The sequence below is a fragment of the Penaeus monodon genome, chromosome 38 (genome assembly GCF_015228065.2).
Source record: "Penaeus monodon isolate SGIC_2016 chromosome 38, NSTDA_Pmon_1, whole genome shotgun sequence".
NCBI lineage: Eukaryota > Metazoa > Arthropoda > Malacostraca > Decapoda > Penaeidae > Penaeus > Penaeus monodon.
The window spans coordinates 30,406,523-30,421,522 of NC_051423.1; the positions used below are offsets into that span (position 1 = coordinate 30,406,523).

Below are 15,000 nucleotides of genomic sequence, written 5' to 3' on the forward strand. Positions count from 1 at the left end.
GTTGAAGTCTACTTGCACTTTGTACTTTTATATGAAAACCCATATTAAATTGAAAGCATTAAACAAGTACATAAATACAAAGGCATTCAACCACGTGGCATAGTTTTGTTCCAGTGTACCTGGTCTAATGCATATTCTAATGCACACTCATGATGTAACCCCGTTTTTTAATACTGCGGTACCTTCTACATTTCCATTAATAACTGTGTACTTCACTTGTCCTTTTCTTTGGCTTTCATTTTCTACCAGACACTAAATATCATAATTTGTTTGAACGGGTTATAGAGATTTTTTCTAATGATCGGTTGAGTTAATCTAACTCAACTTTGATATTGTACGAAAACGTTTGTTTATTCCTTTAATCTATTGATATTGTACGAAAACGGAAGAAATATTCGTTTAATTATCAGGGATTATTATTTGCCATGAAGAAACATCTTTAAAAAATTATTGTCATATTATTTCCCTTTACTTATCTATTTATTTTGTATTTTTTATGGCTTTCTGTCCTTTTATTTGATTACCTTTCTCGATATATATATATATATATATATATATATATATATATATATATATATATATATATATATATATATATATATATATATATCTGTGTGTGTGTGTGTGTGTGTGTGTGTGTGTGTAGAATATATATATATATATATATATATATATATATATATATATATATATATATATATATATATATATCCCGGCTAAACTACTCCCCCTCCCACCAAGATGCACCTCCTCGGCTGTCTACCTCTCAATCAAAAATAATGACTGCACAAACAGAGCAACGGCCCTGATTCTCCGGAGGCGAAGGAGCCTCTGGTTACGGCGGCGATCAGGGTAGCAAGCTGGAATTAGGGGTACGTTTCTTAGTTCACAAACGTTTAGGAAAGAATATCGTGGAATTCTATTTTATAAGCGAAGGAGTGGCCTCAGTAACAATAAAACTAAACAATAGGTACAACTTAAAGATTGTTCAAGTCTATGCTCCAACCTGCAGCCACAGTGATGAAGAAAGATGTTGTTCATTTAGCCAGCGAGAGAGTAAAAACCCATTTCACAATAATAATGGGAGATTTTAATGCAAAAATAGGTAAAAAGACAGTAGGAGAAACCGCAATAGGGAATCACGGAATAGGCACTAGGAATGAGAGGGGGCAAATGCTAGTCGATTTTGCGGAGGCTCGATCACTCAATATCATGAATACATCAAAAATTAAGTTGACTTCACAATTTCAAACAGGCGCGATATAGTAAAGAATGTGGAAGTTATCAATAAAATAAATGTTGGCAGCGACCATAGAATGGGCAGAGCCCAAATTAAATTAAACCGCAGAAAGGAAAGGAGTAAACTCATATGAAAACCGCAGCCAAATTTAGCTAACTTGAAGACCAGAGTGACAGAATTTAACCTGAACATCCAAGACAGATATTCACTTCTCAGAGACGAAGATCTCAACATTGACCAAACCAAAAAACAATTCAATGACATAATAAAGAAAGCTTCACTTGATGGAGGCGGTAAGAACGTCAAGCAAAGCTCCAGCAAGCTTATGCAAAAACGTAGGGTCATGAAAGTATCGTCAAACGGGGACAAAATAGAATTAGCTGAACTATAAATAAAAATAATAAATGAAACAGTGATCTCACGTACCAGTATGAAAACAGATAAAAGGAGACTCGGAATAGGGAGAAATCAAATATATGCAATAAAGAAACCAAGTGACATATAATAAGAATAAAATCATAAGAGTAGTGAAAGACTTTTTAAGGGATCTATACAACTCAAATGAACAGCCACGGATAGACGCGAACACGGTAACTACAGACGTACCTAACAACAGAAGAAGAGTGCTCAAAGGCATGAAGAGAGGGAAAACACCAGGTGAAGACGGAATTAGTATGGACCTTATAATAGATGCAGGAGAAAACTAGCCACTCTTTTTAACAAATGCCTTCTCAGCGGAAAAACTCCGAAAGCCTGGAAAAATGCAACAATTATTTTGATACATAAAAAGGGCATAAAAAGGACCTAAACAACTACCGACCAATAAGCCTCCTTTCAGATACTTACAAAATTCATCACAACTCGCATCTCTGACAGTCTGGATTCTAACTAGCCTAGAGAACAGAAAGGCTTCCGCAGTGGATTTTCAACAACAACTACCAGAGACGCGTCGTCGCCTTTCCAATGGAGAGAAGGAACAAAAGGAGAAAACAAGGAATGCACGCACCGCCCTTCCACACGAATGGAAAAATGTTGCAGTTGACACCACAGACCTGATAATTTCATCAACATTCGGTAAACGCTCGAAGCCAACCTTTCTTCAGCATGAAATCAAAGTGAAGGCTATTGGTAAGCGTCCCTGGAACTGCTCCGTATCGTAGCCCATCCACAGGCTCACCCAAATAAGAGAAAAAATAAACGAACATAGGAAACCCCTGTGTATGGCATTCATCGATTACGAAAAGGCATTTGACTCTGTACAAATACCAGCAGTAATAGAAGTTATTCGAAGACAGGGAGTAGAGGAGGTAGATTGTAAAATATTGGAAGATATATACGAAAATGGGACAGCAATCACCTAGCTCCACACGAAAACCAAAAAAAAAAAAACAATTAAGAAAGGCATTAGACAGGGCAATACCATCTTACCAAAACTGTTTACAGCTTGCCTAGAGGAAATATTTAAGAAGCTAGAATGGAACAGAAAGGGTATCAAAATAGGAGACGAATACCTAAACAATCTAAGATTTGCAGATGATATTGTTCTTTTCAGTGAATCTACAAATTAAATGCAGCAACTAATATACGATCTGAATCGAAAAAGTCTGAAAGTCGGACTTAGGATGAACAAGAAAAAGACTAAGATCATGTTCAGCAACAGAGTTCAATTCGAACAGATACATGTACAAGGAGAAGCCCTAGAGGTAGTGTACAAGTATATATACCTAGGGCACCTCTTACAGACAAACACATCTAATGAAGAGGAAATTAAGCGAGGCATCAGTCTAGGCTGGAGCGCCTTCGGTAGACACAGTAGCATACTCCTTATCATTATGTCTGAAAAGAAGTCTCTAACCAATGCGTCCTCCCAGTTATGACCTATGGATCAGAAACATGGACTACAACCAAATTACTGCAGAGGAAACTAATAAATGTCCAGAGATGGATGGAGAGGTAGATGCTGGGAATTAGCCTAAGAGATCATTGAGGGCGTTGTGGATCAAGGAACAGACAAAAGTGGAAGATATACTAGGGAGCATCAAAAACAAATAATGGCAAAGGGTAGGTCATATATATCGGAGACAGGACAACAGATGGACAAAGAAAGCAATAGATTGGGCTATAAATAACATAAAGAGGCCAAGAACCAGACCAATGACGAGATTGCGTGACGAAATAACGACATTTGGGGCCAAGACTGGAAGCAAAAAGCGCAAGACAGACAAAGTTGGGAAAGATTGGGAGAGGCCTACGTCCTGCAGTGGATTGATTCAGAGTGATGATGATCATGATGATGATACTATATATATATATATATATATATATATATATATATATATATATATATATATATATATATATATATATATATATATATATATATATATTTATATATATATATATATATATATATATATATATATATGTATATATATATATATATATATATATATATATATATATATATATATATATATATATATATATATAGAGAGAGAGAGAGAGAGAGAGAGAGAGAGAGAGAGAGAGAGAGAGAGACTGTACAATAATAAACATTATATATCTTTTTGCTAAAATGGACCCTATAATATTGAAAATGAAAGTTAGCATACCGTTTATACTAATTGAAAAAAAATCAGATCTAGTCCACAAAATTCCCTTCTTTGAAATACAGAATTTTAAACTGTAAAATTCTATCACGTGAACAGAATGGCGTCATCTGTTTAGCACACACACCTAATCATCAGGATTCCCGTAACTTTTTTTTATTTAGAAATTTAATAACTAAGGTGTCACCATGATAGACGAAGAGAGAAAGAGATAAAGATAGAGAGAGAGGGGGGGAAGAGAGAGAGAGAGAGAGAGAGAGAGAGAGAGAGAGAGAGAGAGAGAGAGAGAGAGAAAAGAAAGAGAGAGAGAGAGAGAGAAGAGAGAGAGAAGGAGAGAGAAGAGAGAGAGAGAGAGAGAGAGAGAGAGAGAGAGAGAGGAGAGAAGAGAGAGAGAGAGAAGAGAGAGGGAGAAGAGAGAGGAGAAGAGAGAGAGAGAGAGAGAGAGAGAGAGAGAGAGAGAGAGAGGGAGGGAGGAAGGAGAGAGAGAGAGAGAAGAGAGAAGTGAGGACGAGAGAGAGAGAGAGAGAGAGAAGAGAGGGAGAGAGAGAGAGAGAGAGAGAGAGAGAGAGAGAGAGAGAGAGAGAGAGAGAGAGAGAGAGAGTCATTTTCGTAATAGTTGGTTATTCTTAATGCTATCTATGGACAGTACTCTCGTAACATTCTACAGATCAGTATCATATCATCAGAGCGTCTTATCCAGTATACAGTAAAAAAGAGCAATGGACATTAGGCTATCGCTAATAGTATTTCCGAAGGTTCAGTTACTCCTACATTTTGATCCAACAGTAGCCATGGACGGTGGAAAGCGGTGTTAAGAAACCATAGAAAACGTAAATAGTATGTAGCGTAATCTTAAGTAATTTCTCTGACTTTCTAACTCAAACTGTAGAATGAATTTGTACCAACTATACATAATTTAGGTTTAGTTGATATGTCTATATGTATGTGTGTGCGTGTATGTATTTAGATATAGATAGATATATAGCTATGGATTACGAGGATACTGTAAATTTCTAATAGGACCTCACTCGAATATTCTTTCTCTTTCTTATTATTTTCATAATGTCGGAATGCAAGAGACGAAATTTCATTATGTGCTAATACTAAAGCTCGTTCCTCTTATACGTAGGAGTCCCATATATGTGAAACTGCTGCACCCCCATCCCTAACCCGCCCGCCCTTTTCTTGTAGATGGACAGCGCTGTCACCTGCTGTTAACGAGGATGAGGTTGGAGTCTGCCATCAGGTGTCAGCTAGACTGGGACTGGTCATAGTGCAGGTGAATGAAAGGGGTCTTGGCATATGGGTTTATTGTGGAAGGTAAATGCGAGACCCTCAGGAGACTCCCGTCTGCCTGGGTGCCGAGACATGGTGGTGGCGAGCTCGCCGGTAGTGTCTTGGTTTATCTGGGTCCCTATTTCCGCTCTGTCTGACGCGACGTTTCCCCTCATGCGGCGGCTCCCCTCAGGTTGCTTGCTTTCGCCCGTTGGAGTGCAAGAAGTGAAAGCATTGTGTAGCCCCTGTGTCTTGCTGAAGGAGAAACTTCTACAGGAAGGCTGTTGCTGGGGTCATAGGTGCGAAGCGCTACCATCCGGCCTAATGGGTATTGTCTACATCTTTACCATTTCTGTTTTACCCTTCCGCTCCTTTTGGTATATGAATGTATTTTGAATCTTATCAGTCATTCGACGCATCCATTTATACACACAGTCAAAATTTCTCATATTCCAATGTTAACACGTTGTTTCGATACCAGTGGTAGTTTCTGTAGTATCCCAAGATTTGTTGGGATGTTCTGGCTGTCAACCCTTCACAAAAGCCTCCCCTTTAACCTCCTGATCATCCTTCCTCTCTACTCTGCTTGAGTATCTCCAACTTGATCCTACCACTACCCACCTCACTCACGCCAACACTATTTTCTCTCAGTTAGAAGACTCGAACACGTAGGTGTCACAGGAACAGCCTCGTTCTGCCCTGCTGTGTTCATAAGGCATGTATGATTTTTCATATTTTAATAGTAACGGTTTGCAATAATGCCAGTCAATTGTATATCTGTTATCATCATTATCATTATTATTATTGTTTTTCATACATTGCTCTCCCCTACAGGGAGGAAATATATTGTTTTTATTGGTGTTTCTCTGTGCTGTTGCTATCATTATTCTCGGCAAAGGTCTGTTTAAGTACCTCGATTCTCAGTGCTGTTCTGACTTTTATATAAAAGCTATTTCAAAATAGCTTCACGCATTCACGTGAACTTTAAAAGGACGATAGCCCAAATCAATACGGCCAGACAATTTCTTTTATTTTCTGCACGAAAAATATTGACTTTATTACGTTTTTTTTTCAAGTTTCCGTAAAAAAGGTCAACTTCAGCTTCTTGTGGTGTTGTGGTTTACGTAATCAAGCTAAGATTTAACACAGATGTTTCTTAAATATGCTGTACATGATATGTAGACAAGATGGCTGATTTTTTGTGAATTTTTTTTCTTTTTTTGGTCATTTTTGGACAGCCTTGATGTGTACGAGTGAAATCATTCTAACTTTGAGTAGTTACTTTATAACGGTACATTGTATTGTTGTAATGTATGTGTTCCATAATCATAGGATTTAAAATTGTATTATACAAAGATTCTGGGATGGTACGTTTTTGTAAATGGGGAATTAGAAGGGGGGGGAGATATTTATTCATTTGCTCGTAAATGCTGTCTTTCTAGTTATCATTATTATTATTATTACTATTATTATTATCATTATTATTATTATTAGTAGTAGTAGTAGTAGTATCATTATTATTATTATTATTATTATTATTATTATTATTGTTATTATTATTATTATTATTATTATTATCATTATTATTATTATTATTATTATTATTATTATTATTATTATTATTATTATTATTGTTATTATTATTATTATTGTTATTATTTATTTTGATTATTATTATTATCATTATCATCATCATCATCATCATCATCATCATCATCATCATCATCATCATCATCATCATCATCATCATCATCATCATCATCATCATCATCATCATCATCATCATTATTAATGGCACCGTTTAATTATTTCCACATCTGCAAAATTGGGTTTATGCACAGTGTTTGTATATGCTGTTAAATTCAATTTAAAGAAAACGTCAAACTTGATAGTAACGAAAGCGACGATAACTAGAATTAACAAAGAATCAAGCAAAATGCTTCACTATGGGTATAACCCTAGTTATCATTATTATGATCATGATTGTTATTATCATAGTCAGTTTCATCGTCATTGTCATCTCCATCGTTATTTTTATTGCTATTATCATCATGGTTATTATTGTTATTATTATTATTGTTATTGTTATTGTTATTATTATTATCATTATTATTATTGTTATTATTATTATTATTATTATTATTGTTTTCATTATTATTATTGTTATTGTTGTTGTTGTCGTTATTGCTGTTGTTGTTACTATTATTGCTATTGTTATAATAATAATAATAACAATAATAATAATAATAATTATTATTATTATTATTATTATCATTAATCTCCGTCTGCCTCTCTCTCGCACTTCCATGCTCTCCTCTCCTTTTCTCTCCTGTTCATAAAATGACATGATAATTCGCAAAGGTATGACTAGAGGCATGCGTGCTAGCCTAACGCGAGCCGTCATTAGCAAACTGACCCCTGACCTTCTGACTAATATCAAGGTCAAACAAGGTCTCGTTATTTGACTCCCGTGCGAAGCTAATGCGCCGTGGGGGGGGGGGGGGGGGACGATAATGATAAACAGCAGAAGAGAAAACGAGGATTCCAATGAATTAGTAGAAAATGGGATTCAATATTCGCATTTCCTTCATGGTAAACTAATGAATTATGGTCGATATCTTACTCTAGGTAGTGCTAGTATAAAAGCTCTCCACTTGTAATTAGTTTTAATTATTTGACTATTTGGGAAAGTCATGGCAGATATATTTATTCATCCATTCATTTCTACTATTTAGATATATATTTCTTTTTATCTTTAAATTAATTTTAGCATTTTGTTTATACCTAAACTACATTTAAAGGACAACAACAACAACAACAACAACATAATAATAATAATAATAATAATAATAATAATAATAATAATAATAATAATAATAATAAAATCCTAGAGCTAAAAATGTATTAGGCCACACTTTATACAAATTACCATTTTTCTTAACTTGATGAAAAAAGCAGATGCACAGACGAATAGCAAAGATAAATAAATGGGCGAATAAGTCTGCACTTTTATTTATGTCTCTCCAGTAAATCAGACATATAAGTAAATAAATGAAGCTAAATAATCTAATATGCTTAAGATACACAATGTTGAAATAGATGCACACCAACAGTGAGTTTGGTTTAATGCAGTAGTTATCTGTATGTAATCGCTGTTAACGGAAGTTTGGGAGAGAGAAATGACGATAAGTTTGGGATTTCAAAGAGAAGGGCAGTAAAAGTGATGTATATACGCGCGTGCACACACACACACACACACACACACACACACACACACACACACACACACACACACACACACACACACACACACACATACACACACACACACACACATACACACACACACACACACACACACACACACACACACAGATAGAGAGAGAGAGAGAGAGAGAGAGAGAGAGAGAGAGAGAGAGAGAGAGAGAGAGAGAGAGAGAGAGAGAGAGAGAGAGAGAGAGAGAGAGAGAGAGAGAGAGAGAGAGAGACTTTGAGAGAGAGAGAGACGGGGGGGGGGGGAGGAAGCCAAATGATTTAGAGACAGAAATTCATGGGCTTCAGAAAAGATAAGACTTTACAGGAAAACTACACGAATGTTCGGACACGTGGCTAGCTGTAGATAAGAAATGAGGGAGCAGAACTGTAAAAGAGTCATTTAGAATGACAAATAATTCCTTAGAAGTCAAGAAGTGCTTTATGTAAGGTAGCAAGAGATTGCTAGCAGTGCCGAACAATTCTCTTAAAAATCATGAATATGTAAAACAAGTAAATGGCAGATATGTCCCAATCAGCGCATATCATGGAAAGAGAATACAGCGAACGAAAAAACAAACCAAAAACACTATTCCTTTCACATTCAACACCATTAATAGTCGCCAAGAGAGGCTTTTAGTCGTTATTCATAAGGTCAGATAAAGACATTTGATGAAAGACATGTTTTTACCTGTCAGCATGGGTTTCGGAAGAGTTGGCTGCCCTGACACAATCAGCTGATGCGAAGAAGGCCCGAGTTTGTTCAAAATGGGACGAGTTTTCTCCTTTTTAATCCTTGTGACAGTGCTTCTGGAAGTGTCTAGCCTCGCACTGGAGAAAGAAGTGAGATGTCCTTTTAGTGTTTTGGTCGGCCCATTCTATTGGGTGATTAAGATATGTATTTTGTTTTCCTTTTTTTTCAGCCAATGAATTTACCCATTGTCGTTTGTAAGTCATGTCAGATTTCGGAATGTCTTGTCATTACGACACTTGATTTTGAAAATACATGTCATAATGTCGGAGGCTTAACTTAAACAATGGACGTCATATATACTCCATTACAAAGGCATTTTTTCTTTGACAAGACCAAGTTTGGTTAAGAGCTAATACCCAGCAATCAAGTGGCTTAATTATAGCAAGCATTGGATTTTATGACTTGTATTGCAAAATTATATGTACTCAAATGCTTTTTCAAATTTTCTCTTCAGTTTCGAAATATTTCAGTTGGATCAACGAGACATTATGTATTACTTCAACTTTATAGAACATGTGATAATCTTAGATTGTGTAAAATCTAAAATTAATAAATTGTACAGTATACTACATGTTGTCAGTGTAAGATATATGCTTATTAACTTGATTTTAACATTTATTATAATTATATGAATTATATTTTATATTTTTCTCATAAAAATACTTATGATTGATAATTGAATGCTATAAGTTTTATCAGTAAATATTCAGAAATTATATGTTGTATGGGGAATATCATATTACACAGAAGTAGTTAATTGTGTATTGAAATTGATTTTATATAAGTTTCAGTTATTATTGTTATTTTGTAGTTTGTAGAATAATGTTATCCGTGTGATACTCATAAGTGTTACATGCATGTACAAACTTAAAATACACTTTCTTAGTTTCAGAAGTGTGAAAAAACTGCTTATCCTCCTGCAGAAAGGTTTGTATAATTCATAATAACTTTTCTCATTCCTTTGCCAGGAGATCATACAAGATATTTCCATTTTAGTGAGATTAAATCTTGATTTTTTTTTTTTTTTTTTTTTTTTTTTTTTTTTTTTCATAAGTTGAATTATGTTGTTTATTCATTTTGTTAAGTGGATGAGTGAAATTACACACATATTTAAAGTTATGCCTGGTAATTTTTTCAATTGATAGTATAAATTACAGGAAAGTTATGGAATTGTATACAGTTCCATACATGCTTACACCCCCAAGACATATACACACCCTCACACATACACACTCAAAAATATTTACACATAGACCCCTTCCCAATGTTTACTTTTTGTTTTGTGGCCTAGGATGCGCGCGCATGCCGATGGGCAAAAACTGCGTGTTTGTGTTTTGTTGTGTTGGTTGATAGGCAAAGTTCGCATGTTTGCAGAGCAATAAAGAAAGTAAAATAAACTGTTTATGATTTTTCAACATTATAATTATGCCTCAGAGTTGTTGTGCCATTGGCTGTGCCAATAGAAAGATTGGAGATACGAAAGATTTGCCGTTTTATAACATTCCGAAGGAGAAAACGCCGATAGAAAAAAGAAGACGCGAAGCATGGATCAAGGCCTTTCGCAGAGAAGGTTGGAAAACGTGATCAGAGGACAGTATTTCATAAGCTAAAATTTGTGCTGAACATTTTGTAACAGGTATTTATATTACTTTTATCACTGATTTAATTCATTATGAAAGTTTATTTGTACTCCTTGCTTTTTATTTTTTCATTTTTAAATGTTCTGTAAAAACCCGAGGGCGAGGTCAAATCTGTAGACAAGAGCATGATATGACAAGCGTGCTCCCAGAACAGTTAGGTGTTCCTTGTCAAAATGATATGTTGTAGACTGGTTTAAGGCCAAACCATATCTTATGATTCCTCTTTAAATAGTCAAATTCATTACATTCATTCTCAGGCAGAAGATCTGATGATTCAGAGAATCCATCTTTAGTAAAAGTAAATGAAGTTTCTTCCATAAAAAATAGTGCATACATAATATGGCAATCTAGAATTGTAAACTTGATCATAAAAATGAATAATTACCTCAGATTTGATAAAACAAAACTCTGTCTCTTCAGATAGTCCATTATAAAAACAGTCTTGTACATGGCCACATGCAAAATAATCATAGGCTTCCAGTGATTTGTAGGCTTTCATTGATTCTTTGGTAAAAACACTTGGTGAATCTATAAGATATTCAGTAACATCTCTCCAAGTAATGTTTGGAAGATTTCTAATATCATCAGACCAGTCTGATAATACCAAAGGATCGGGAAGTTTCTCCCCACTACTCAGCGTAAGTTTCGACAAATAATATGGTTTATCTTTCGTTTCAAGAGCAATACAATAATCTGAAAGTGATTCGTGAGCCCTTTTTGATTCATGGAATGCTTTAATACCAAATAAATGCAATTTCTTGAACATATAGGCTATGATCGCAACAGCAAACAGGTGTGCGACAGCATGTTTATAAAATCTTTTGCCCATCTGCGTGCGCGCGCATGTTGTTTTGAAAATCATTCATACGTCACACATCAAGGGGTCTATAGACACCCACAAGTACACATAAAAACACACACACACACACACACACACACACACACACACACACACACACACACACACACACACACACACACACACACACACACACACACTCACACACTCACACACACACACACACACACACACACACACACACACACACACACATATATATGTATGCACTAACACACACATACCTGGATACATGTACACATATATATCGACCTACACTTACCTTACATACACACACACCAATCTTAATTTATATTAAAAAAAAAATTCTCTAGGAAATAATTATGAAGTATGACAGGGATCCCAAAAAGTCCTGTGACTAAAATTAGAGTTATTAAATCCCCAGAATATTGTGTTAAAGCTGTTTTCTGTTTTTCTGTTGCAGTGACCTCGTGCCGACATTTGAGGTGGATCTTGACTTGCCTCCACTACAGCGATGGGCTCCACTGATGAGAGTGAAAGGACCCAAAGTATGCACATTTTTTTACTTGAATGAAAAGGGGATAATTATATATATATATATATATATATATATATATATATATATATATATATATATATATATATATATATATACATATATATATATATATATATATATATATATATATATATATATATATATATATATATATGTACACACACACACACACACACACACACACAACACACACACACACACACACACACACACACACACACACACACACACACACACACACACACACACACACACACACACACAAAACACACATACACATACACACACATACACATACACACACACATACACATACACATACACACACAAACATACACATACACACACAAACATGTGTATAATTATATTATTTTTTTATTATTATTATTATTATTTTTTTTTTTTTTTTTTTTTTTTCTAGTTCTAGTTCTTATAGCTCCATAGATCAGCTTACAGTGAATATGATTTGTAAATGCTCCAACCAGAAGGGTAATGAAATTATTTCCTTTTGTGGGTAGTTTATAATATATTCACTGTTATTTATAGTAGACTAGTGATAAAGCATTGAAATAGAAAATCCTCTTATAAAACTTTTTGGAAAGTTACATTATATCCTTCATATTTAGTCAGAAACCTGCCAGGAAACTGCTACATACAGTAATTCATATGCTGGAGTTATATCGTGATAGTGGCTAGTTAAGTTATAAATTTGGAGGAGTGATTAAAAGAAAATCTTCATTGCAGTGTTTTTAAAGCTTTCTTCTTTTACCATCAACAGCTGATAACTTTGGTGGACGATGTGAAGGAGCTTATACATTCTGTTGTTGGAGAGAAGATCTTCAATACAATTATGAGCAATCTTCCTAAGGTAATTTCTAAGAAATATGACTATATGCTACCTTGTGTACAGTGTCCATATCAATCCAATTAATGGCTAGTGTGGTTTGAACTAATCCAGTTCTCTCCTTTATTTGTTTATTTTTTGAGTAGAAAAGGCTTTTTTTTTTTTCCTCTTTTTTCAGTGAAAAGTACATACCTTGGATTTGCTACTTTTAGCAGCAATAATAAAGTTTAAAAGTTTACTAATTATATTTTTCATATGTACATATATATAGGTGGCAACCTCTCTACCGTATCCATTCTACGAAGAGATGGTTGGAATTGCAACGTTTTCAGGCATGCCACTAAGTCTTGTGACCCTCTATAATATATTCTATGAAGCCTTTACTCTTTGTACATCCATCATTGCCCAAGATCCAGAAGGGCATCTCTACCACGGCAGAAACCTAGACACTGGACTGTTTTTAGGGTTAGTTTTTCTTTGCTTGTGTATATGTAATTTTGTACAATAATTCACAATGACTTTAACTACAAGCATGATCAATGTGAAATTGAAGAAAGCATTTCAGTTTTCTTTTCTGTTTTTGAATTACAGTTTAATTTTTGGAGAAAATGTCAAGCAAAGCTTCTACACTTCTTTCAGATTAGATATTTTCCTTACTGCAGTATATTTACTGGTGGTTGAAGATATTAAGCCTAGGGCATATCATGTTATATTGTATAATATGGTTGCAATACTAAACTGAAAGCTGCATGAAAGATAAAGATGAAATAAAACCGATAAATGTGCACCAAATGTATAAAGTATAAGGGTCAACTTTCTAAGCAAACTGTTTCCCATCATGCTAGAACCAGTTAGGCATTCTGCATGTATGATCAAGTAGTTCCCTATTCATGCAGATGTATTCTTATATTTGAGTTATGTGTTTTTGTTATTTGGTGAAATTGGAGGTTGGTGAAGCTTCATTCAGCTCCTTCGTAAGGCTTCATTCACCTCCTTGAAGATTTATTGTTTTGTTTGAACTCTGTCCTGGATAGATATAGGTAAATATTTAACTTCTTTTATTATGAAATATTGATTTCTGACGTACAGAGACAGTTCAGTTATTATAAGAATGAAGTTCTGAGCCCCCAGTCACTTTTGTTTCCCCCTTTAGTTTGACTTGATGCATTTCTTGATACTAGCGGATCAAAATATTTGTATTTTCTCATCTAATGTTGAGGGTTCAACATACAAACAAACCATTAGAACATGATATAACCTCTTAGCAGAAATAGGTGTTTTCCCTCTCGTAGAGTGATGTTTTGCCATTATACTTGAGCTATGAGTTTATTGTTGTATCATTGTTAAGGATAGCAATTTTCACCAAGGTCCATGGAGTCCCACAACTTTTTTTTTTTCTTCCTTTTTTCTTTAATTTTGCTTAATTTCAGTGATTAATACCACTCTGTGACTCATAACATAAGCATGTGGTATAGTTTCACTTTCCCACATTCATGTAGTACAAGGTAAATTTTGCCCGCAGTGAACAGAGTGACTGAATATAGACATGATTCACCTATGGTACTACCTTCACTAGTTGATAATATATATTATATTAGGGAAATACAGCATTCAGATGGGGGTCTAAAGGTAAAGCCCCTGGGTAAGGATAGTTTTTCGTTCATACAGCATTGTTTGTGGATTTCCCAGGAATGGCTGGAGTGATTAGGACTTAACCTCAACATGGTGCATCACTTTGTAAACATTACCAATACTTTCATATTTTTCATTTGTGATGGAAAATAACATTGAAAGAAGGAATAATAATTGCAAGATTGCATGGCTGTTTGAAAATAAAAAATTACCAAGTATATACCATCCAGGGATTCATAAATTGACACTATATTTTACTTCTAATTCATACAAACATATGTACTATTATTTCCATTCAGTTTTGATAACTAATTAACTCCTTGGACCTGGGAGATATGACCACTACGTCATGAGAAAAGTTTGGCTGAGGGCCAG

General features: G+C 34.7%; 1 protein-coding gene across 3 annotated transcripts in view; it reads left to right on the plus strand.

The window, feature by feature from the left end:
* The first annotated feature begins 9,061 nt into the window (after positions 1-9,061).
* Positions 9,062-15,000, plus strand: part of LOC119597148 (acid ceramidase-like) — a 16,637-nt gene continuing 10,698 nt past the window's right edge. The window contains exons 1-5 of one of the 3 annotated variants that reach the window (XM_037946660.1): positions 9,062-9,219; positions 10,017-10,057; positions 12,054-12,138; positions 12,928-13,017; positions 13,265-13,458. In XM_037946660.1, coding sequence (XP_037802588.1) covers positions 9,145-9,219; positions 10,017-10,057; positions 12,054-12,138; positions 12,928-13,017; positions 13,265-13,458 — 485 coding nt within the window. In that variant the 5' untranslated portion in view covers positions 9,062-9,144. Of the gene's footprint in view, positions 9,262-10,016; positions 10,058-12,053; positions 12,139-12,927; positions 13,018-13,264; positions 13,459-15,000 lie in introns of all 3 variants that reach the window. The other 2 variants (XM_037946661.1, XM_037946659.1) reach the window with 2 other exon arrangements.